At 48.9% G+C, this 22698-nt stretch overlaps 1 protein-coding gene across 1 annotated transcript; it reads left to right on the forward strand.

The window, feature by feature from the left end:
- Positions 1 to 20379: 20379 nt before the first annotated feature.
- On the forward strand, positions 20380 to 22379 carry LOC120037873 (myoblast determination protein 1 homolog 1). Its single transcript, XM_038983839.1, has 3 exons — positions 20380 to 21171; positions 21301 to 21379; positions 21683 to 22379. The coding sequence occupies exons 1-3, from the start codon at positions 20653 to 20655 to the stop codon at positions 21916 to 21918; spliced, it is 834 nt and encodes a 277-aa protein (XP_038839767.1). The 5' UTR covers positions 20380 to 20652; the 3' UTR covers positions 21919 to 22379.
- The last annotated feature ends 319 nt before the right edge of the window (positions 22380 to 22698 follow it).

The following is a 22698-nucleotide window of genomic DNA, read 5'->3' on the forward strand; positions in this document are numbered from 1 at the left end:
CATCTACGCATCGAGTGCTACTACTGACGTCTTCCAGAATCTCACACTAACGAGCGTGACACTCTACTCATCAGGTGCCTGACTACATCTTCCAGACTCTCACACTACGGGGGCAAGTGACACCTCTACCTCATCATGCCTGAGTGACTCTTCCTACTCTCAACCATAACGGGGGCATGGACACCTCTACTCGTCCGGTGGCTGGTGACAGTCTTCCAGACTCTCGACACATAACGGGGGCAGGCACAGATCTCTCTCGTGCCTGGTGCGTCTTCCAGACTCTCACACTAACTGTGTTGCTGACACCTCTACGCATCAGTGCCCTGTGACGTCTTCCCAACTCTCACACATAACGAGGGCATGACACCGTCTACTCATCCGTACCTGTAAACGTCTTTCCAGACTCTCACAATAACTGGGGCAGTGACACCTATAACGCATCCGGTGCCTGGTGACGTCTTCCGACTCTCAACAAATAACGGGGCATGACACCTCTACTCATCAGGTGGCCTGGATGACGTCTTATCCGAGCTCTCAACACATAACGGGGGGCAGTGACACCTCTACTCATCAGGTGCCTGGTGACGTCTTCCAGACTCTCAACACATAACGGGGGGCAGTGACACCTCTACTCATCAGGTGCCTGGTGACGTCTTCCAGACTCTCAACACATAACGGGAGGCAGTGACACCTCTACTCATCAGGTGCCTGGTGACGTCTTCCAGACTCTCAACACATAACGGGGGGCAGTGACACCTCTACTCATCAGGTGCCTGGTGACGTCTTCCAGACTCTCAACACATAACGGGGGGCAGTGACACCTCTACTCATCAGGTGCCTGGTGACGTCTTCCAGACTCTCAACACATAACGGGGAGCAGTGACACCTCTACTCATCAGGTGCCTGGTGACGTCTTCCAGACTCTCAACACATAACGGGGGGCAGTGACACCTCTACTCATCAGGTGCCTGGTGACGTCTTCCAGACTCTCAACACATAACGGGGGGCAGTGACACCTCTACTCATCAGGTGCCTGGTGACGTCTTCCAGACTCTCAACACATAACGGGGGGCAGTGACACCTCTACTCATCAGGTGCCTGGTGACGTCTTCCAGACTCTCAACACATAACGGGGGCAGTGACACCTCTACTCATCAGGTGCCTGGTGACGTCTTCCAGACTCTCAACACATAACGGGGGCAGTGACACCTCTACTCATCAGGTGCCTGGTGACGTCTTCCAGACTCTCAACACATAACGGGGGCAGTGACACCTCTACTCATCAGGTGCCTGGTGACGTCTTCCAGACTCTCAACACATAACGGGGGGCAGTGACACCTCTACTCATCAGGTGCCTGGTGACGTCTTCCAGACTCTCAACACATAACGGGGGCAGTGACACCTCTACTCATCAGGTGCCTGGTGACGTCTTCCAGACTCTCAACACATAACGGGGGGCAGTGACACCTCTACTCATCAGGTGCCTGGTGACGTCTTCCAGACTCTCAACACATAACGGGGGCAGTGACACCTCTACTCATCAGGTGCCTGGTGACGTCTTCCAGACTCTCAACACATAACGGGGGCAGTGACACCTCTACTCATCAGGTGCCTGGTGACGTCTTCCAGACTCTCAACACATAACGGGGGGCAGTGACACCTCTACTCATCAGGTGCCTGGTGACGTCTTCCAGACTCTCAACACATAACGGGGGGCAGTGACACCTCTACTCATCAGGTGCCTGGTGACGTCTTCCAGACTCTCAACACATAACGGGGGGCAGTGACACCTCTACTCATCAGGTGCCTGGTGACGTCTTCCAGACTCTCAACACATAACGGGGGGCAGTGACACCTCTACTCATCAGGTGCCTGGTGACGTCTTCCAGACTCTCAACACATAACGGGGGGCAGTGACACCTCTACTCATCAGGTGCCTGACTACGTCTTCCAGACTCTCAACACATAACGGGGGGCAGTGACACCTCTACTCATCAGGTGCCTGGTGACGTCTTCCAGACTCTCAACACATAACGGGGGGCAGTGACACCTCTACTCATCAGGTGCCTGGTGACGTCTTCCAGACTCTCAACACATAACGGGGGGCAGTGACACCTCTACTCATCAGGTACCTGACTACGTCTTCCAGACTCTCAACACATAACGGGGGGCAGTGACACCTCTACTCATCAGGTGCCTGGTGACGTCTTCCAGACTCTCAACACATAACGGGGGGCAGTGACACCTCTACTCATCAGGTGCCTGGTGACGTCTTCCAGACTCTCAACACATAACGGGGGGCAGTGACACCTCTACTCATCAGGTGCCTGGTGACGTCTTCCAGACTCTCAACACATAACGGGGGGCAGTGACACCTCTACTCATCAGGTGCCTGGTGACGTCTTCCAGACTCTCAACACATAACGGGGGCAGTGACACCTCTACTCATCAGGTGCCTGGTGACGTCTTCCAGACTCTCAACACATAACGGGGGGCAGTGACACCTCTACTCATCAGGTGCCTGACGACGTCTTCCAGACTCTCAACACATAACGGGGGGCAGTGACACCTCTACTCATCAGGTGCCTGGTGACGTCTTCCAGACTCTCAACACATAACGGGGAGCAGTGACACCTCTACTCATCAGGTGCTGGTGACGTCTTCCAGACTCTCAACACATAACGGGGGGCAGTGACACCTCTACTCATCAGGTGCCTGAGTACGTCTTCCAGACTCTCAACACATAACGGGGGGCAGTGACACCTCTACTCATCAGGTGCCTGGTGACGTCTTCCAGACTCTCAACACATAACGGGGGGCAGTGACACCTCTACTCATCAGGTGCCTGGTGACGTCTTCCAGACTCTCAACACATAACGGGGGGCAGTGGCACCTCTACTCATCAGGTGCCTGGTGACGTCTTCCAGACTCTCAACACATAACGGGGGCAGTGACACCTCTACTCATCAGGTGCCTGGTGACGTCTTCCAGACTCTCAACACATAACGGGGGCAGTGACACCTCTACTCATCAGGTGCCTGATGACGTCTTCCAGACTCTCAACACATAACGGGGGGCAGTGACACCTCTACTCATCAGGTGCCTGGTGACGTCTTCCAGACTCTCAACACATAACGGGGGCAGTGACACCTCTACTCATCAGGTGGCTGGTGACGTCTTCCAGACTCTCAACACATAACGGGGGGCAGTGACACCTCTACTCATCAGGTACCTGACTACGTCTTCCAGACTCTCAACACATAACGGGAGCAGTGACACCTCTACTCATCAGGTGGCTGGTGACGTCTTCCAGACTCTCAACACATAACGGGAGCAGTGACACCTCTACACATCAGGTGCCTGGTGACGTCTTCCAGACTCTCAACACATAACGGGGGGCAGTGACACCTCTACTCATCAGGTGCCTGGTGACGTCTTCCAGACTCTCAACACATAACGGGGGGCAGTGACACCTCTACTCATCAGGTGCCTGGTGACGTCTTCCAGACTCTCAACACATAACGGGGGGCAGTGACACCTCTACTCATCAGGTGCCTGGTGACGTCTTCCAGACTCTCAACACATAACGGGGGGCAGTGACACCTCTACTCATCAGGTGCCTGGTGACGTCTTCCAGACTCTCAACACATAACGGGGAGGCAGTGACACCTCTACTCATCAGGTGCCTGGTGACGTCTTCCAGACTCTCAACACATAACGGGGGCAGTGACACCTCTACTCATCAGGTGCCTGGTGACGTCTTCCAGACTCTCAACACATAACGGGGGCAGTGACACCTCTACTCATCAGGTGCCTGGTGACGTCTTCCAGACTCTCAACACATAACGGGGGGCAGTGACACCTCTACTCATCAGGTGCCTGGTGACGTCTTCCAGACTCTCAACACATAACGGGGGGCAGTGACACCTCTACTCATCAGGTGCCTGGTGACGTCTTCCAGACTCTCAACACATAACGGGGGGCAGTGACACCTCTACTCATCAGGTGCCTGGTGACGTCTTCCAGACTCTCAACACATAACGGGGGCAGTGACACCTCTACTCATCAGGTGCCTGGTGACGTCTTCCAGACTCTCAACACATAACGGGGGGCAGTGACACCTCTACTCATCAGGTGCCTGGTGACGTCTTCCAGACTCTCAACACATAACGGGGGGCAGTGACACCTCTACTCATCAGGTGCCTGGTGACGTCTTCCAGACTCTCAACACATAACGGGGGGCAGTGACACCTCTACTCATCAGGTGCCTGGTGACGTCTTCCAGACTCTCAACACATAACGGGGGGCAGTGACACCTCTACTCATCAGGTGCCTGGTGACGTCTTCCAGACTCTCAACACATAACGGGGGCAGTGACACCTCTACTCATCAGGTGCCTGGTGACGTCTTCCAGACTCTCAACACATAACGGGGGGCAGTGACACCTCTACTCATCAGGTGCCTGGTGACGTCTTCCAGACTCTCAACACATAACGGGGGCAGTGACACCTCTACTCATCAGGTGCCTGGTGACGTCTTCCAGACTCTCAACACATAACGGGGGGCAGTGACACCTCTACTCATCAGGTGCCTGGTGACGTCTTCCAGACTCTCAACACATAACGGGGGGCAGTGACACCTCTACTCATCAGGTGCCTGGTGACGTCTTCCAGACTCTCAACACATAACGGGGGGCAGTGACACCTCTACTCATCAGGTGCCTGGTGACGTCTTCCAGACTCTCAACACATAACGGGGGGCAGTGACACCTCTACTCATCAGGTGCCTGGTGACGTCTTCCAGACTCTCAACACATAACGGGGGGCAGTGACACCTCTACTCATCAGGTGCCTGGTGACGTCTTCCAGACTCTCAACACATAACGGGGGGCAGTGACACCTCTACTCATCAGGTGCCTGGTGACGTCTTCCAGACTCTCAACACATAACGGGGGGCAGTGACACCTCTACTCATCAGGTGCCTGGTGACGTCTTCCAGACTCTCAACACATAACGGGGGGCAGTGACACCTCTACTCATCAGGTGCCTGGTGACGTCTTCCAGACTCTCAACACATAACGGGGGCAGTGACACCTCTACTCATCAGGTGCCTGGTGACGTCTTCCAGACTCTCAACACATAACGGGGGGCAGTGACACCTCTACTCATCAGGTGCCTGAGTGACGTCTTCCAGACTCTCAACACATAACGGGGGGCAGTGACACCTCTACTCATCAGGTGCCTGGTGACGTCTTCCAGACTCTCAACACATAACGGGGGCAGTGACACCTCTACTCATCAGGTGCCTGGTGACGTCTTCCAGACTCTCAACACATAACGGGGGCAGTGACACCTCTACTCATCAGGTGCCTGGTGACGTCTTCCAGACTCTCAACACATAACGGGGGGCAGTGACACCTCTACTCATCAGGTGCCTGGTGACGTCTTCCAGACTCTCAACACATAACGGGGGCAGTGACACCTCTACTCATCAGGTGCCTGGTGACGTCTTCCAGACTCTCAACACATAACGGGGGCAGTGACACCTCTACTCATCAGGTGCCTGGTGACGTCTTCCAGACTCTCAACACATAACGGGGGCAGTGACACCTCTACTCATCCGGTGCCTGGTTGACGTCTTCCAGACTCTCAACACATAACGGGGAGCAGTGACACCTCTACTCATCAGGTGCCTGGTGACGTCTTCCAGACTCTCAACACATAACGGGGGGCAGTGACACCTCTACTCATCAGGTGCCTGGTACGTCTTCCAGACTCTCAACACATAACGGGGGGCAGTGACACCTCTACTCATCAGGTGCCTGGTGACGTCTTCCAGACTCTCAACACATAACGGGGGGCAGTGACACCTCTACTCATCAGGTGCCTGACTACGTCTTCCAGACTCTCAACACATAACGGGGGGCAGTGACACCTCTACTCATCAGGTGCCTGGTGACGTCTTCCAGACTCTCAACACATAACGGGAGCAGTGACACCTCTACTCATCAGGTGCCTGGTGACGTCTTCCAGACTCTCAACACATAACGGGGGGCAGTGACACCTCTACTCATCAGGTGCCTGGTGACGTCTTCCAGACTCTCAACACATAACGGGGGGCAGTGACACCTCTACTCATCAGGTGCCTGGTGACGTCTTCCAGACTCTCAACACATAACGGGGGGCAGTGACACCTCTACTCATCAGGTGCCTGGTGACGTCTTCCAGACTCTCAACACATAACGGGGGCAGTGACACCTCTACTCATCAGGTGCCTGGTGACGTCTTCCAGACTCTCAACACATAACGGGGGGCAGTGACACCTCTACTCATCAGGTGCCTGGTGACGTCTTCCAGACTCTCAACACATAACGGGGGCAGTGACACCTCTACTCATCAGGTGCCTGATGACGTCTTCCAGACTCTCAACACATAACGGGGGGCAGTGACACCTCTACTCATCAGGTGCCTGGTGACGTCTTCCAGACTCTCAACACATAACGGGGAGCAGTGACACCTCTACTCATCAGGTGCCTGGTGACGTCTTCCAGACTCTCAACACATAACGGGGGGCAGTGACACCTCTACTCATCAGGTGCCTGGTGACGTCTTCCAGACTCTCAACACATAACGGGAGCAGTGACACCTCTACTCATCAGGTGCCTGACTACGTCTTCCAGACTCTCAACACATAACGGGAGCAGTGACACCTCTACTCATCAGGTGCCTGACTACGTCTTCCAGACCTCTCAACACATAACGGGGGGCAGTGACACCTCTACTCATCCGGTCCCTGGGGACGTCTTATCCTGGCGTAATAGCTGGTCCATCACTAACCAATAGAAAACATGCGTTAGTGTTACACACTGGACCTTATGACTGATTCAGAGGAGAGGGATAATACCTGTTGAACCTCAGTAGAAGTTCCTTATACACAGGCAATACCATACACACAATTCAGGGTTACTGATCGTCTGTTAAGTCACGTAGACAGACAGCATCTCACACTGAGAGTGAGGCTAACCCACTAGTAAGGCTGGATTTAGAGGGTCTGTTACATGTTACCTGGTACTGTGTGAGTTAGTTTGGGTCTGTAACAGGGACTCTGAGAGGGTCTGTTACATGTTACCTGATAGTGTGTGAGTTAGTGTGTGTCTGTAACAGGGACTCTGAGAGGGTCTGTTACATGTTACCTGATACTGTGTGAGTTAGTTTGGGTCTGTAACAGGGACTCTGAGAGGGTCTGAGAGGAGGACATTCCTCACACTAACCTCCAGAATGGCCCTAATGAGGAGCTCTGTACAGTATGACACGGCTGTCTCTCAGTGGGAGTGTTCCCACGGTGGTCTGTACAGTATGACACGGCTGTCTCTCAGTGGGAGTGTTCCCACGGTGGTCTGTACAGTATGACACGGCTATCTCTCAGTGGGAGTGTTCCCACGGTGGTCTGTACAGTATGACACGGCTGTCTCTCAGTGGGAGTGTTCCCACGGTGGTCTGTACAAACAATAGTCCATTGTAACAATAAAACAACCAGCATATTAAAACAGTCTCCTTCAGCGTCTCCTCCTCCAGCGTATCCTCCTTCAGCGTCTCCTCCTCCAGCGTCTCCTCCTCCAGCGTATCCTCCTCCAGCGTATCCTCCTCCAGCGTATCTTCCTTCAGCGTATCTTCCTCCAGCGTATCCTCCTCCAGCGTATCTTCCTTCAGCGTATCTTCCTCCAGCGTATCTTCCTCCAGCGTATCTTCCTCCAGCGTATCCTCCTCCAGCGTATCTTCCTCCAGCGTATCCTCCTCCAGCGTATCTTCCTCCAGCGTATCCTCCTCCAGCGTATCCTCCTTCAGCGTATCGTCCTCCAGCGTATCCTCCTCCAGCGTATCCTCCTCCAGCGTATCGTCCTCCAGCGTATCCTCCTTCAGCGTATCCTCCTCCAGCGTATCCTCCTCCAGCGTATCCTCCTCCAGCGTAACCTCCTCCAGCGTATCCTCCTCCAGCGTCTCCTCCTCCAGCGTATCCTCCTCCAGCGTATCCTCCTCCAGCGTCTACTGTTTTTAAAATCTAATTTGACACGTTTTAGTTCTGATTGTTTGAGTGAGAAAGACAGATACAGCTGTAGGATCTTCATTTAACCTTTATTTAACTAGGCAAGTCAGTTGAGAACAAATTCTTATTTACAATGACGGTTTACCGGGAAACAGTGGGTTAACTGCCTTGTTCAGGGGCAGAACGACAGATTGGTACCTTGTCAGCTCAGTGATTCGGTCCAGCAACCTTTCGGTTACTGGCCCAACACTCTAACCACTAGGCAACTGGCCCAACGCTCTAACCACTAGGCTACCTGCTGGTTACTGGCCCAACGCTCTAACCACTAGGCTACCTGCTGGTTACTGGCCCAACGCTCTAACCACTAGGCTACCTGCTGGTTACTGGCCCAACGCTCTAACCACTAGGCTACCTGCTGGTTACTGGCCCAACACTCTAACCACTAGGCTACCTGCTGGTTACTGGCCCAACGCTCTAACCACTAGGCTACCTGCTGGTTACTGGCCCAACGCTCTAACCACTAGGCTACCTGCTGGTTACTGGCCCAATGCTCTAACCACTAGGCTACCTGCTAGTTACTGGCCCAACGCTCTAACCACTAGGCTACCTGCTGGTTACTTGCCCAACGCTCTAACCACTAGGCTACCTGCTGGTTACTGGCCCAACGCTCTAACCACTAGGCTACCTGCTGGTTACTGGCCCAACGCTCTAACCACTAGGCTACCTGCTGGTTACTGACCCAACGCTCTAACCACTAGGCTACCCGCTGGTTACTGGCCCAATGCTCTAACCACTAGGCTACCTGCTGGTTACTGGCCCAACGCTCTAACCACTAGGCTACCTGCTGGTTACTGACCCAACGCTCTAACCACTAGGCTACCCGCTGGTTACTGGCCCAATGCTCTAACCACTAGGCTACCTGCTGGTTACTGGCCCAACGCTCTAACCACTAGGCTACCTGCTGGTTACTGACCCAACGCTCTAACCACTAGGCTACCTGCTGGTTACTGGCCCAACACTCTAACCACTAGGCTACCTGCTGGTTACTGGCCCAACGCTCTAACCACTAGGCTACCCGCTGGTTACTGGCCCAGCGCTCTAACCACTAGACTACCCGCTGGTTACTGGCCCAACGCTCTAACCACTAGGCTACCTGCTGGTTACTGGCCCAACGCTCTAACCACTAGGCTACCTGCTGGTTACTGGCCCAACGCTCTAACCACTAGACTACCTGCTGGTTACTGGCCCAACGCTCTAACCACTAGGCTACCTGCTGGTTACTGGCCCAACGCTCTAACCACTAGGGTACCTGCTGGTTACTGGCCCAACACTCTAACCACTAGGCGACCTGCTGGTTACTGACCCAACGCTCTAACCACTAGGCTACCTGCTGGTTACTGGCTCTAACCACTAGGCTACCTGCTGGTTACTGGCCCAACACTCTAACTACTAGGCTGCCTGCTGGTTACTGGCCCAACACTCTAACCACTAGACTACCTGCTGGTTACTGGCCCAACACTCTAACCACTAGACTACCTGCTGGTTACTGGCCCAACACTCTAACCACTAGGCTACCTGCTGGTTACTGACCCAACACTCTAACCACTAGGCTACCTGCTGGTTACTGGCCCAACACTCTAACCACTAGGCTACCTGCTGGTTACTGGCCCAACACTCTAACCACTAGGATACCTGCTGGTTACTGGCCCAACACTCTAACCACTAGGCTACCTGCTGGTTACTGACCCAACGCTCTAACCACTAGGCTACCTGCTGGTTACTAGTCCAACGCTCTAACCACTAGGCTACCTGCTGGTTACTGACCCAACGCTCTAACCACTAGGCTACCTGCTGGTTACTGGCCCAACACTCTAACCAGTAGGCTACCTGCTGGTTACTGGCCCAACACTCTAACCACTAGGATACCTGCTGGTTACTGGCCCAACACTCTAACCACTAGGCTACCTGCCACCCCATTATTAGCACTTTTCTTTGAAGGAAATGTAACCTATATTATTTTTGGGACAACATATCAACAATTTCCTTAAGTCTGGAGGATACATCTAAACACAGCCCCTTAATTTAACCAGTACTGTCATAGCAAAATAATCCTGCAGCAACAGGATTTTAACGTTTAGTTCGTAATGTTTGCCTGATCAGCGGATAGGTTATTAGCTGGACGAAAGTAAGCGACATGAAAAGTGCAGAACTGTTAATTTAACCGTGTGTTAGTGGGAGTTTTCAGTGCTTTGATGTAAATCACAAAGCTCATCTGCATTTCCTGCCTCGCAGGAAAATTCTCAGCAAACAAAAAAAAGTGATCAAATTAAGATCCCACATCAACCCTAACACTAACCTGTTCATTCAGCCTGTACCTTTGCCTTAAAAAGTTGTAATTTCATCTAGCACGATAAAACAAAACAAAAATGGATATACGCCCTCCATGTTTCCTTAACAAAGGAATGTATCACAAGAATGTGTCACTACATCCACAGTGTTAATGCCACACACAGTTGTGTCACACCAAACAGGATCCCCTCTCTCCAAGGTGTCACATCAAAACAGTCCCCCCCCTCCCCTCTGTGTTGATATATGTCTGCATCTAAAACAGTCTGACTACTCAAGCCATTTGTACTTAGCTATAAAATGTAGCAAAGCTGGAGACCACCAGAGGAGTGTCCAGACACCCACCCAGGGCTGAACCGTAGCTAGCGCTACCTGACAAAGACAAACGTTACGTTAGCCAATCTGAGCTAAGTTTGCCCCAGACTGAGTGTCCCCAGGCCTGCTTCGTCACCTGCTGTCCCTGTTGTTCCGAGGGGACTGAAGGGGGTCAGGCCTCAACCCTGTGTGGGTGTTCCTCACGCCTGTCTCTGTTTGGGACGCTTAGAGAGGGGATCCCAGAGGGGCCGGTCTCATGTATGAAAACAACGTGTCATCATCTAGTTCTGTGTGTGTGTGTGTGTGTGTGTGTGTGTGTGTGTGTGTGTGTGTGTGTGTGTGTGTGTGTGTGTGTGTGTGTGTGTGTGTGTGTGTGTGTGTGTGTGTGTGTGTGTGCGTATCTCAATCTTTCAGATGATGGCTTCTGAAAGCTAAACCGCCACACCAGGTGGACAGATTACCCCTCACATGTATAAAAGGTGACAGATTTACTGCTGGTGGTAATGGAGATGAGTAGAGGAGCACAATAACATTCTGACCCACTAACAGTCTGGGCTATAGTTCACTATGGCTGAACCGCTACAGGAAGTGAATCCCCCCCCCCCCATTGGAAATGACAGGAGATTAGTGCAGTAATCAAGGTGCTGGTTGTTTGTCGTTCTCCCTGCCCCACTTCTTGTCCATTTGGGGAAATTATATATAGGACCAGGGGTCCTCGGGTTGGCCAGGGGTCCTAGGGTTGGCCAGGGGTACTATGGGTGGCCAGGCGTACTAGGGTTGGCCAGGGGTCCTAGGGTTGGCCAGGGGTACTAGGGTTGGCCATGGGTACTAGGGGTGGCCAGGGGTACTAGGGTTGGCCAGGGTTACTAGGGGTGGCCAGGGTTACTAGGGGTGGCCAGGGGTCCTAGGGTTGGCCAGGGGTACTAGGGGTGGCCAGGGGTACTAGGGTTGGCCAGGGGTTGGCCAGGGGTCCTAGGGTTGGCCAGGGGTCCTAGGGTTGGCCAGGGGTATTAGGGTTGGCCAGGGGTTCTAGGGTTGGCCAGGGGTACTAGTGTTGGCCAGGAGTACCAGGGTTGGCCAGGAGTACTAGTGTTGGCCAGGGGTACTAGGGTTGGCCAGGGGTACTAGGGGTGGCCAGGCGTACTAGGGTTGGCCAGGGGTCCTAGGGTTGGCCAGGGGTACTAGGGTTGGCCAGGGGTTCTAGGGTTGGCCATGGGTACTAGGGGTGGCCAGGGGTACTAGGGTTGGCCAGGGTTACTAGGGGTGGCCAGGGGTCCTAGGGTTGGCCAGGGGTTGGCCAGGGGTCCTAGGGTTGGCCAGGGGTCCTAGGGTTGGCCAGGGGTATTAGGGTTGGCCAGGGGTTCTAGGGTTGGCCAGGGGTACTAGTGTTGGCCAGGAGTACTAGGGTTGGCCAGGAGTACTAGGGTTGGCCAGGGGTCCTAGGGTTGGCCAGGGGTACTAGGGTTGGCCAGGAGTACTAGGGTTGGCCAGGAGTACTAGGGTTGGCCAGGGGTCCTAGGGTTGGCCAGGGGTACTAGTGTTGGCCAGGAGTACTAGGGTTGGCCAGGAGTACTAGGGTTGGCCAGGGGTCCTAGGGTTGGCCAGGGGTACTAGTGTTGGCCAGGAGTAATAGGGTTGGCCAGGAGTACTAGGGTTGGCCAGGGGTCCTAGGGTTGGCCAGGGGTACTAGGATTGGCCAGGGGTTGGCCAGGGGTTAATGGGTGGTTGGATGGTTGGTTGTTTGGTTGCTGGGTGGTTGCTGGGTGGTTGGTTGGTTGTTTGGTTGCTGGGTGGTTGCTGGGTGGTTGATTGTTTGGTTGCTGGGTGGTTGGTTGTTTGGTTGCTGGGTGGTTGGTTGTTTGGTTGCTGGGTGGTTGGTTGTTTGGTTGCTGGGTGGTTGGTGGCCTGTTGGGTGGCATAGATGTTGTTGTGGTGTTTTTGTTCCTGGGACTGTAAAGCAGGACACACACATTTTGGCCTTACTTCTATTACAGCATATTGGATGACTGTCAGTCCTTTTCCAGTCACCCAGTTCAATGTAACATGAATAGGTTTAGGCTACTACATGATACTCTAATGTTCCCTGTACACATCATGAGGTTGCTACAACCTAGCTTACGAATTAAAGTTTGTAAGGTAGGTGCACACAGATCAAGAGACACATTGGAGTAATCAGGGTGAAAGATAGTGACACATTCTGTAAAACAGTATGTTTTGGTGACGTGAATATATTTAGTATAGAGAGATAGTGTTGGAGATAGAAACACCAGCATTACTGCACTGTTGGAGCTAGAAACACCAGCATTACTGCACTGTTGGAGCTAGAAACACCAGCATTACTACACTGTTGGAGATAGAAACACCAGCATTACTGCACTGTTGGAGATAGAAACACCAGCATTACTGCACTGTTGGAGCTAGAAACACCATCATTACTGCACTGTTGGAGCTAGAAACACCAGCATTACTGTACTGTTGGAGACAGAAACACCAGCATTACTACACTGTTGGAGATAGAAACACCAGCATTACTACACTGTTGGAGACAGAAACACCAGCATTACTGCACTGTTGGAGCTAGAAACACCAGCATTACTGCACTGTTGGAGATAGAAACACCAGCATTACTGCACTGTTGGAGCTAGAAACACCAGCATTACTGCACTGTTGGAGCTAGAAACACCAGCATTACTACACTGTTGGAGACAGAAACACCAGCATTACTACACTGTTGGAGATAGAAACACCAGCATTACTACACTGTTGGAGCTAGAAACACCAGCATTACTGCACTGTTGGAGCTAGAAACACCAGCATTACTGCACTGTTGGAGCTAGAAACACCAGCATTACTGCACTGTTGGAGATAGAAACACCAGCATTACTACACTGTTGGAGCTAGAAACACCAGCATTACTACACTGTTGGAGATAGAAACACCAGCATTACTGCACTGTTGGAGACAGAAACACCAGCATTACTGCACTGTTGGAGCTAGAAACACCAGCAATACTGCACTGTTGGAGCTAGAAACACCAGCATTACTACACTGTTGGAGATAGAAACACCGGCATTACTGCACTGTTGGAGCTAGAAACACCAGCATTACTACACTGTTGGAGCTAGAAACACCAGCATTACTGCACTGTTGGAGCTAGAAACACCAGCATTACTACACTGTTGGAGATAGAAACACCGGCATTACTGCACTGTTGGAGATAGAAACACCGGCATTACTGCACTGTTGGAGCTAGAAATACCAGCATTACTGCACTGTTGGAGATAGAAACACCGGCATTACTGCACTGTTGGAGCTAGAAACACCAGCATTACTGCACTGTTGGAGATAGAAACACCGGCATTACTGCACTGTTGGAGCTAGAAACACCGGCATTACCGCACTGTTGGAGCTAGAAACACCAGCATTACCGCACTGTTGGAGCTAGAAACACCAGCATTACTGCACTGTTGGAGATAGAAACACCAGCATTACTGCACTGTTGGAGCTAGAAACACCAGCATTACTGCACTGTTGGAGATAGAAACACCAGCATTACTACACTGTTGGAGCTAGAAACACCAGCATTACCACACTGTTGGAGATAGAAACACCAGCATTACTGCACTGTTGGAGATAGAAACACCAGCATTACTGCACTGTTGGAGCTAGAAACACCAGCATTACTGCACTGTTGGAGATAGAAACACCAGCATTACTACACTGTTGGAGCTAGAAACACCAGCATTACTACACTGTTGGAGATAGAAACACCAGCATTACTGCACTGTTGGAGCTAGAAACACCAGCATTACTACACTGTTGGAGCTAGAAACAAGCATTTTGCTGCACCTGTGATAACATCTGCTAAATATGTGTACACAACCAATAAACTTTAATTTGATTTGATCCCTGCCTTGTTTTTCCAATGGGCACAGAGGAGTGAAGGACTTGGTGGTAATCTTGATGTCAAGCCTCAGACATCCAAATAAACGTTCCTCTGCCCTCATGAAAACGTCCTCTGGAGTTACTACCAATCACCACAGATCGAGTCTCTATGTACTGCATGGATTCACTGTGCAGTCCATTGGCTACTCAGTGGAAGGTCAAGGGAAAGGCATGTGAAGACTGCAGAGGCCAATTCTGTGACTGTCTATAACAGTGTTACACCAGTCTATAAGAGGGTTATGATCCTCTCATACCGCTAAAGCCACTGTCATTTCATCATCAATATCCCCAGGAGGTGTCACACACACATGTACACGCCCACACACACACACACACACACACACACACACACACACACACACACACACACACACACACACACACACACACACACACACACACACACACACACACACACACACACACACACACACACACACACACACACACACACACACACACAAACACAAACACAAACACACACACACACACCAGGAACCATGAGTAAGGAAAGGAGAAGGGTGTTTATGCACATTCTGACCTCATGAACACCTCTCTCACATCTTGTGTATTTACTGAGGGTGGTGAGGACTGTAAAGGGTGGTGAGGGTGGTGGCAGGTGGTGAAGACTGGAGAGGGTGGTGAGGACTGGAGAGGGTGGTGAGGGTGGAGAGGGTGGTGAGGGTGGTGAGGGTGGTGAGGACTGGAGAGGGTGGTGAGGGTGGTGAGGACTGGAGAGGGTGGTGAGGACTGGAGAGGGTGGTGAGGGTGGTGAGGACTGGAGAGGGTGGTGAGGACTGGAGAGGGTGGTGAGGACTGAAGAGGGTGGTGAGGGTGGTGAGGACTGGAGAGGGTGGTGAGGGTGGTGAGGACTGGAGATAGCTAAATCACCATGTTCCCTGATCCTGGAACATTTCAGCTTGATTCATTATGATGGAACACTCTAAAAATGACTGGGAATTCTGAGATACTAGATTTTCTAAGAAACCTGACATTAATAGGGCAACACGTGTTATAGAGAGTTTCAAATAGTAGGACAGCGATTTGTGACATGATCTCTAGGCATCTATTGGTTCAGGCTCATTTGGTGCATTTGGCAATCAACCAGTAAGGTTAGACTTATGTGATGAACTATAACATAACTGGAGAACACAGTTGGTTAGGTATTACCTCTGCCAATACATGTGTAAAATAGCAGTAGGAAGAAGAAGATACGACAACAATTAGCATTTCCATATTTGTATTTTATTTTCTATAAAAGTCCAGAGTAGTATATTTGTCCAGTCAGTTGGTTCCTCCGTTAGTTGACACAACTCATGCTGGTTAGTTCATTTGAATCCATTCCAAGGATGGACTAAAGCCAGCGTAATATCAACCTCAAGTAAAAGGGCACTTGTCTTAGCTTTCACTGGCCTCTATATTTAACACAGTGACTACAGTTTAGAAGGTATTTGCAAACGAGATTTTTTTGTTGTTGCACCCATTCACACATAAAAACAAGGGTCAGAAGTGTTGAGATTGGTAGAAGTGAAGAAATAAAACACAAAGAAATAAACTCACACACACACACACAGCCTTAATGCCAGCCACGGTGTGTATTACAGCTGTGTTCCGGACATCCATAGTGCATGCTGGGTAAAATGAGATGGCCAAGACAGTAATAACCCAACCAGATGGACATTCATTCTGAGAACCATGGAGAGACACAATCTGATAACTGATCAGAGAACCATGGAGAAAGACAGTCTGATAACTGATCAGAAAACCATGGAGATAGACAGTCTGATAACTGATCAGAGAACCATGGAGATAGACAGTCTGATAAATGATCAGAGAACCATGGAGATAGACAGTCTGATAACTGATCAGAGGACCATGGAGATAGACAGTCTGATAACTGATCAGAGAACCATGGAGATAGACAGTCTGATAACTGATCAGAGAACCGTGGAGATAGACAGTCTGATAACTGATCAGATAACCATGGAGATAGACAGTCTGATAACTGATCAGAGAACCATGGAGATAGACAGTCTGATAACTGATCAGAGAACCATGGAGATAGACAGTCTGATAACTGATCAGAGAACCGTGGAGATAGACAGTCTGATAACTGATCAGAGAACCGTGGAGATAGACAGTCTGATAACTGATCAGAGAACCGTGGAGATAGACAGTCTGATAACTGACCAGATAACCATGGAGATAGACAGTCTGATAACTGATCAGAGAACCATGGAGATAGACAGTCTGATAACTGATCAGAGAACCATGGAGATAGACAGTCTGATAACTGATCAGAGAACCGTGGAGATAGACAGTCTGATAACTGACCAGAGAACCATGGAGATAGACAGTCTGATAACTGATCAGAGAACCATGGAGATAGACAGTCTGATAACTGACCAGAGAACCATGGAGATAGACAGTCTGATAACTGATCAGAGAACCGTGGAGATAGACAGTCTGATAACTGACCAGAGAACCATGGAGATAGACAGTCTGATAACTGATCAGAGAACCATGGAGATAGACAGTCTGATAACTGATCAGAGAACCATGGAGATAGACAATCTGATAACTGATCAGAGAACCATGGAGATAGACAGTCTGATAACTGATCAGAGAACCGTGGAGATAGACAGTCTGATAACTGACCAGAGAACCATGGAGATAGACAGTCTGATAACTGATCAGAGAACCATGGAGATAGACAGTCTGATAACTGATCAGAGAACCGTGGAGATAGACAGTCTGATAACTGATCAGAGAACCGTGGAGATAGACAGTCTGATAACTGATCAGAGAACCGTGGAGATAGACAGTCTGATAACTGACCAGAGAACCATGGAGATAGACAGTCTGATAACTGATCAGAGAACCATGGAGATAGACAGTCTGATAACTGACCAGAGAACCATGGAGATAGACAGTCTGATAACTGATCAGAGAACCGTGGAGATAGACAGTCTGATAACTGACCAGAGAACCATGGAGATAGACAGTCTGATAACTGATCAGAGAACCATGGAGATAGACAGTCTGATAACTGATCAGAGAACCATGGAGATAGACAATCTGATAACTGATCAGAGAACCATGGAGATAGACAGTCTGATAACTGATCAGAGAACCGTGGAGATAGACAGTCTGATAACTGACCAGAGAACCATGGAGATAGACAGTCTGATAACTGATCAGAGAACCATGGAGATAGACAGTCTGATAACTGATCAGAGAACCGTGGAGATAGACAGTCTGATAACTGATCAGAGAACCGTGGAGATAGACAGTCTGATAACTGACCAGAGAACCATGGAGATAGACAGTCTGATAACTGATCAGAGAACCGTGGAGATAGACAGTCTGATAACTGATCAGAGAACCATGGAGATAGACAGTCTGATAACTGATCAGAGAACCATGGAGATAGACAGTCTGATAACTGATCAGAGAACCGTGGAGATAGACAGTCTGATAACTGATCAGAGAACCATGGAGATAGACAGTCTGATAACTGATCAGAGAACCGTGGAGATAGACAGTCTGATAACTGATCAGAGAACCATGGAGATAGACAGTCTGATAACTGATCAGAGAACCGTGGAGATAGACAGTCTGATAACTGATCAGAGAACCATGGAGATAGACAGTCTGATAACTGATCAGAGAACCATGGAGATAGACAGTCTGATAACTGATCAGAGAACCATGGAGATAGACAGTCTGATAACTGATCAGAGAACCATGGAGATAGACAGTCTGATAACTGATCAGAGAACCATGGAGATAGACAGTCTGATAACTGATCAGAGAACCATGGAGATAGACAGTCTGATAACTGATCAGAGAACCATGGAGATAGACAGTCTGATAACTGACCAGAGAACCATGGAGATAGACAGTCTGATAACTGATCAGAGAACCATGGAGATAGACAGTCTGATAACTGATCAGAGAACCATGGAGATAGACAGTCTGATAACTGATCAGAGAACCATGGAGATAGACAGTCTGATAACTGATCAGAGAACCATGGAGATAGACAGTCTGATAACTGATCAGAGAACCATGGAGATAGACAGTCTGATAACTGATCAGAGAACCATGGAGATAGACAGTCTGATAACTGATCAGAGAACCATGGAGATAGACAGTCTGATAACTGATCAGAGAACCATGGAGATAGACAACAACCTGATAACTAATCTCCCTTTCATTCATTTGTCAACCACAATGATTTCTTTATTTTAAATTTGTGACTAGCTGGTTTGCATATAATTAGGCTGCAATAGCCTTTATACTGCACAAATATACAGCATGGAGCGTTGTGTAGTCTCTATGTCTAGAATATCCCAGCAGGCCGATTTGATAGCCAACACTGGAGAAGTGAGTGGTCACTTGGGATAGGATAGTGAAGTGGCCAACCAGTGGAGCTGGTGTGCCCCTCATCACCAGATCAAAGGACTAATTGACCCTTTGACACTCAACAGGGGAGTGAACAGACAGGACAAATGACAGATCTGTCTTTCTGCAGCAGTTAATTTCCTCCAGAAGGAACTAGTCTGTAACCTATATTTGGAGTATGAAATTTCGATTTGTTGACATTTTTACTGTCAAAAACTTCGTTTCCCCCGAATTAAGCACATTTATATCGACTCGGTTTGCATCTAAATGTAACCAATTCGCAAATAATAGGCATCCTTTTCGTTTGCAATAACACATTTACATTAATATCATTATAATTAATAGTGCAGTACAAAATCGCCCAAATCGAATAAATTGATCAAATAAAACAATGATTTGCTCATTTACATTACTGACTTCATAGGCCACCAATGTGTGGTCCGAACATTCAATACAATGTGGTGAGAGAAAAAAAGACGGTAAACGCTCTGCTCCAAAATATATTTGATCTCACTTTATCAATTCGTTATTGAACTATATCAGCGAGTGAGGTTGTGGTTGTGGTTGTGTTTTGGCCTGAGCCTGCCTTTCTCCATGGGGTAAGAACGTCGTCTCTTCACCGCGATTTAAACCCGTCTGTTGTTGGAACTGACTGATTGACTAACGGAACATCTTGCACTCCCATTCAAACAGGGATGAGTCAATCCCTGTGTTAAATTCAAAGCGAAACCATGAAAGTAGCTGGCCTGTAAACCAGAGGGAATAGCAATGATTCATGGAAAATCACTTGTGTGTCTTGTGTGTAACGGGAATCCACAAAAAAATGCAAACGCATAGAAATTATCAGGTTTAGGGAAAGATAAATGAAAGCGCATCTAGTGTGTTTTTAAGTAATGTTCAAAACGGAAAAAATATGCTTAAACTTCAAACTGCTTAAATTAATGTGGTTTGACCACCTCAATCACATATTAACTGTACACTATTTCACAATGATTAGGCTTCGTTCAACATTTATCAACTAGGCTACTTCATCCAAAATAAAACCATGTCTATTTCATAATGTCTTGCACATAATAACTATATTCATATCAGAAAGCACAACAGAATAAAAAATATACACGTTGAATTTAAATTGTTCAAATGTTTTAACAAACAGTTTTCTTGAACTTTCTGACAGGCATGTTAAATCACAAGGACACCCCCTTTAGGCCTTCGCTCATTGGTCATCTCAGATAACGGTCCGGGTAAAGACACGCCCACTGGAGCATCAGGCCTCTTTATATGCAGCCCAGAGCCCTGGTTAGCATCAAGCCGCCAAGGGCAACCTCAGACTTCAGCTGCTAAAACCACACTGCGCCCCTTTACAGTAGTCGCTGCGCTTTACCGGAACACGTTTATTCGGAGTGCAACCTCAGACTTCAGCTGCTAAAACCACACTGCGCCTCTTTACAGTAGTCGCTGCGCTTTACCGGTGGAACACGTTTATTCGGAGTGTTTGGATAAAAACGTACGCAATATAAATATTAGTAATTAGAAGACAGCTGAAGTGATCTCCGCCTAATCTCTTGGGATTTTTGGCAGAACAGAAGAGTTACCATGGAGTTGCCGGATATTCCTTTCCCTATCAGCTCTCCAGATGACTTCTACGACGACCCTTGCTTCAACACCAGCGACATGCATTTCTTTGAGGACCTGGACCCGAGACTCGTTCATGTGGGTCTCCTCAAGCCGGACTCCGACCACCATCACAAAGAGGACGAGCACATCCGGGCACCGAGTGGGCACCACCAGGCCGGCAGGTGCCTCCTGTGGGCCTGTAAAGCCTGCAAGAGGAAGACCACCAACGCTGATCGCAGGAAAGCGGCTACCATGCGGGAGAGAAGGCGACTGAGCAAAGTGAACGACGCCTTCGAGACACTGAAGAGATGTACGTCCACTAACCCAAACCAGAGGCTGCCCAAAGTGGATATCCTGCGGAATGCCATCAGCTATATTGAGTCTCTCCAAGGCCTGCTTCGTGGGGCCGGACAGGAGAGCAACTATTACCCGGTGATGGATCACTATAGCGAGGACTCGGATGCGTCCAGTCCCCGCTCCAACTGCTCAGACGGAATGGTGAGAAACTGAACTGTCAAGAATTACGCAAGAATTACGCATGAATATTTTTGATCATATACGAGTGTTTGGTTGACACAAACATTAGCTGTTTTCAGTTTACTTATCGGTATCATTGCTCTCTTTTAGATGGATTTCAATGGCCCGTCTTGTCCACCAAGACGGAGAAACAAGTATGATAGCACCTACTTCAACGAAACACCAAATGGTAAGTGTTATTTCTAAGTAATCAACTCTCATAAACAGCTTCAGAGTTACAGATTACGATGACCAATTTGTGATAATTCCGGAGTCTGAAATGGAACACAACTACACGGTCAATGTTGAGTATATTTGACCCAGTATATAAAACCATTTAACTATGAATAAAACAACATTTTCGTTTTGCTATGATGTGGTCACTTTATCTGACTTCATTTGATTAGATTTGATTGTCATAATGTTCAAACTAATAGTAAAGCCTGCTAGTTGTAATAAAAACGTCATATTAATTGTCATATTTGATTTCCAGATTCCAGACACAAGAAGAACTCTGTTATTTCCAGTTTGGACTGCCTGTCAAACATCGTGGAGCGCATCACCACGGAAACCTCTGCCTGTCCCGCTGTTCACGACGGTTCCGAGGGTAGCAGCCCCTGTTCTCCCGGGGATGGTTCCATAGCGAGTGAGAACGGAGTCCCCATCCCGTCCCCGATCAACTGCGTCCCCGCCTTGCATGACCCAAACACCATCTACCAGGTGTTGTGAAGTCGGGTCGGTGGACTGCATACAGTAATTGTACATTCTTCAAAACACAATTTATTCCTTAAGGGGAGAGAAAATGCCAAAGACTTGCCAAAGGTCGCTACAAGGCTACACACCAAAGAAGTTCCGATGCCGGCTTTGAAAGACATTAAAAAATGACGGTGTCCAATTTCTGAAAGAACCCTTGGTCTACATTGGATAATGTGTGTGTGTGAATGTATGTGTGTGAATGTATTTATACTGTAGTAGGCCTATGCTATTCTAAGATAGTACAAGTCTGAATTCATATAAACGGATACCATTCTATTTGTGATCGACATAATTTAATTAAGGGATTATCTGTAATATGACCATTTCCTGTGGGCAAGGCGGAAACGCCTGAGATAAATTAATCCGGAAAGTGAGGACCATTTTGTATATGTGTAAATAAGAGCTGTTTTGCAAAAAAAAAAAAAAAAAAAAAACGAACAACACACAGGAAGTGTTTGTAATCATATTTAATGTTGCTCTTGGATTGTTGTGTCAGATTTGTTACTTTATATTTATAATATCAAGAACGGAGTGAAATACATTTTAATAAATATATATTTATATATAGATTGCATTTTCTATCATTGTTTTTTGCATGAACTAATTTTCGAAATGACATCCCACTGTGCACGTAATATTAGGCGTACTATTTCTAAAATGATTGATTCAGCCCGGTAATCATACGCGACATCCTTCTGAAACCGAAATAACGGTGTTTGAACACCACACTATCAGTAATATTGTTCAAGAAAA

Source organism: Salvelinus namaycush, unplaced genomic scaffold (genome assembly GCF_016432855.1).
Source record: "Salvelinus namaycush isolate Seneca unplaced genomic scaffold, SaNama_1.0 Scaffold195, whole genome shotgun sequence".
NCBI classification, from domain to species: domain Eukaryota; kingdom Metazoa; phylum Chordata; class Actinopteri; order Salmoniformes; family Salmonidae; genus Salvelinus; species Salvelinus namaycush.

What these genes read in the sequence shown, in the direction of transcription:
- LOC120037873 (XM_038983839.1), top strand. Translation starts at nt 20,653, where the DNA reads ATGGAGTTGCCGGATATTCCTTTCCCTATCAGCTCTCCAGATGACTTC. An exon ending in CCAACTGCTCAGACGGAATG is followed by an intron (nt 21,172 to 21,300) that starts GTGAGAAACTGA and finishes GCTCTCTTTTAG; the next exon opens with ATGGATTTCAATGGCCCGTC. An exon ending in CTTCAACGAAACACCAAATG is followed by an intron (nt 21,380 to 21,682) that starts GTAAGTGTTATT and finishes TTTGATTTCCAG; the next exon opens with ATTCCAGACACAAGAAGAAC.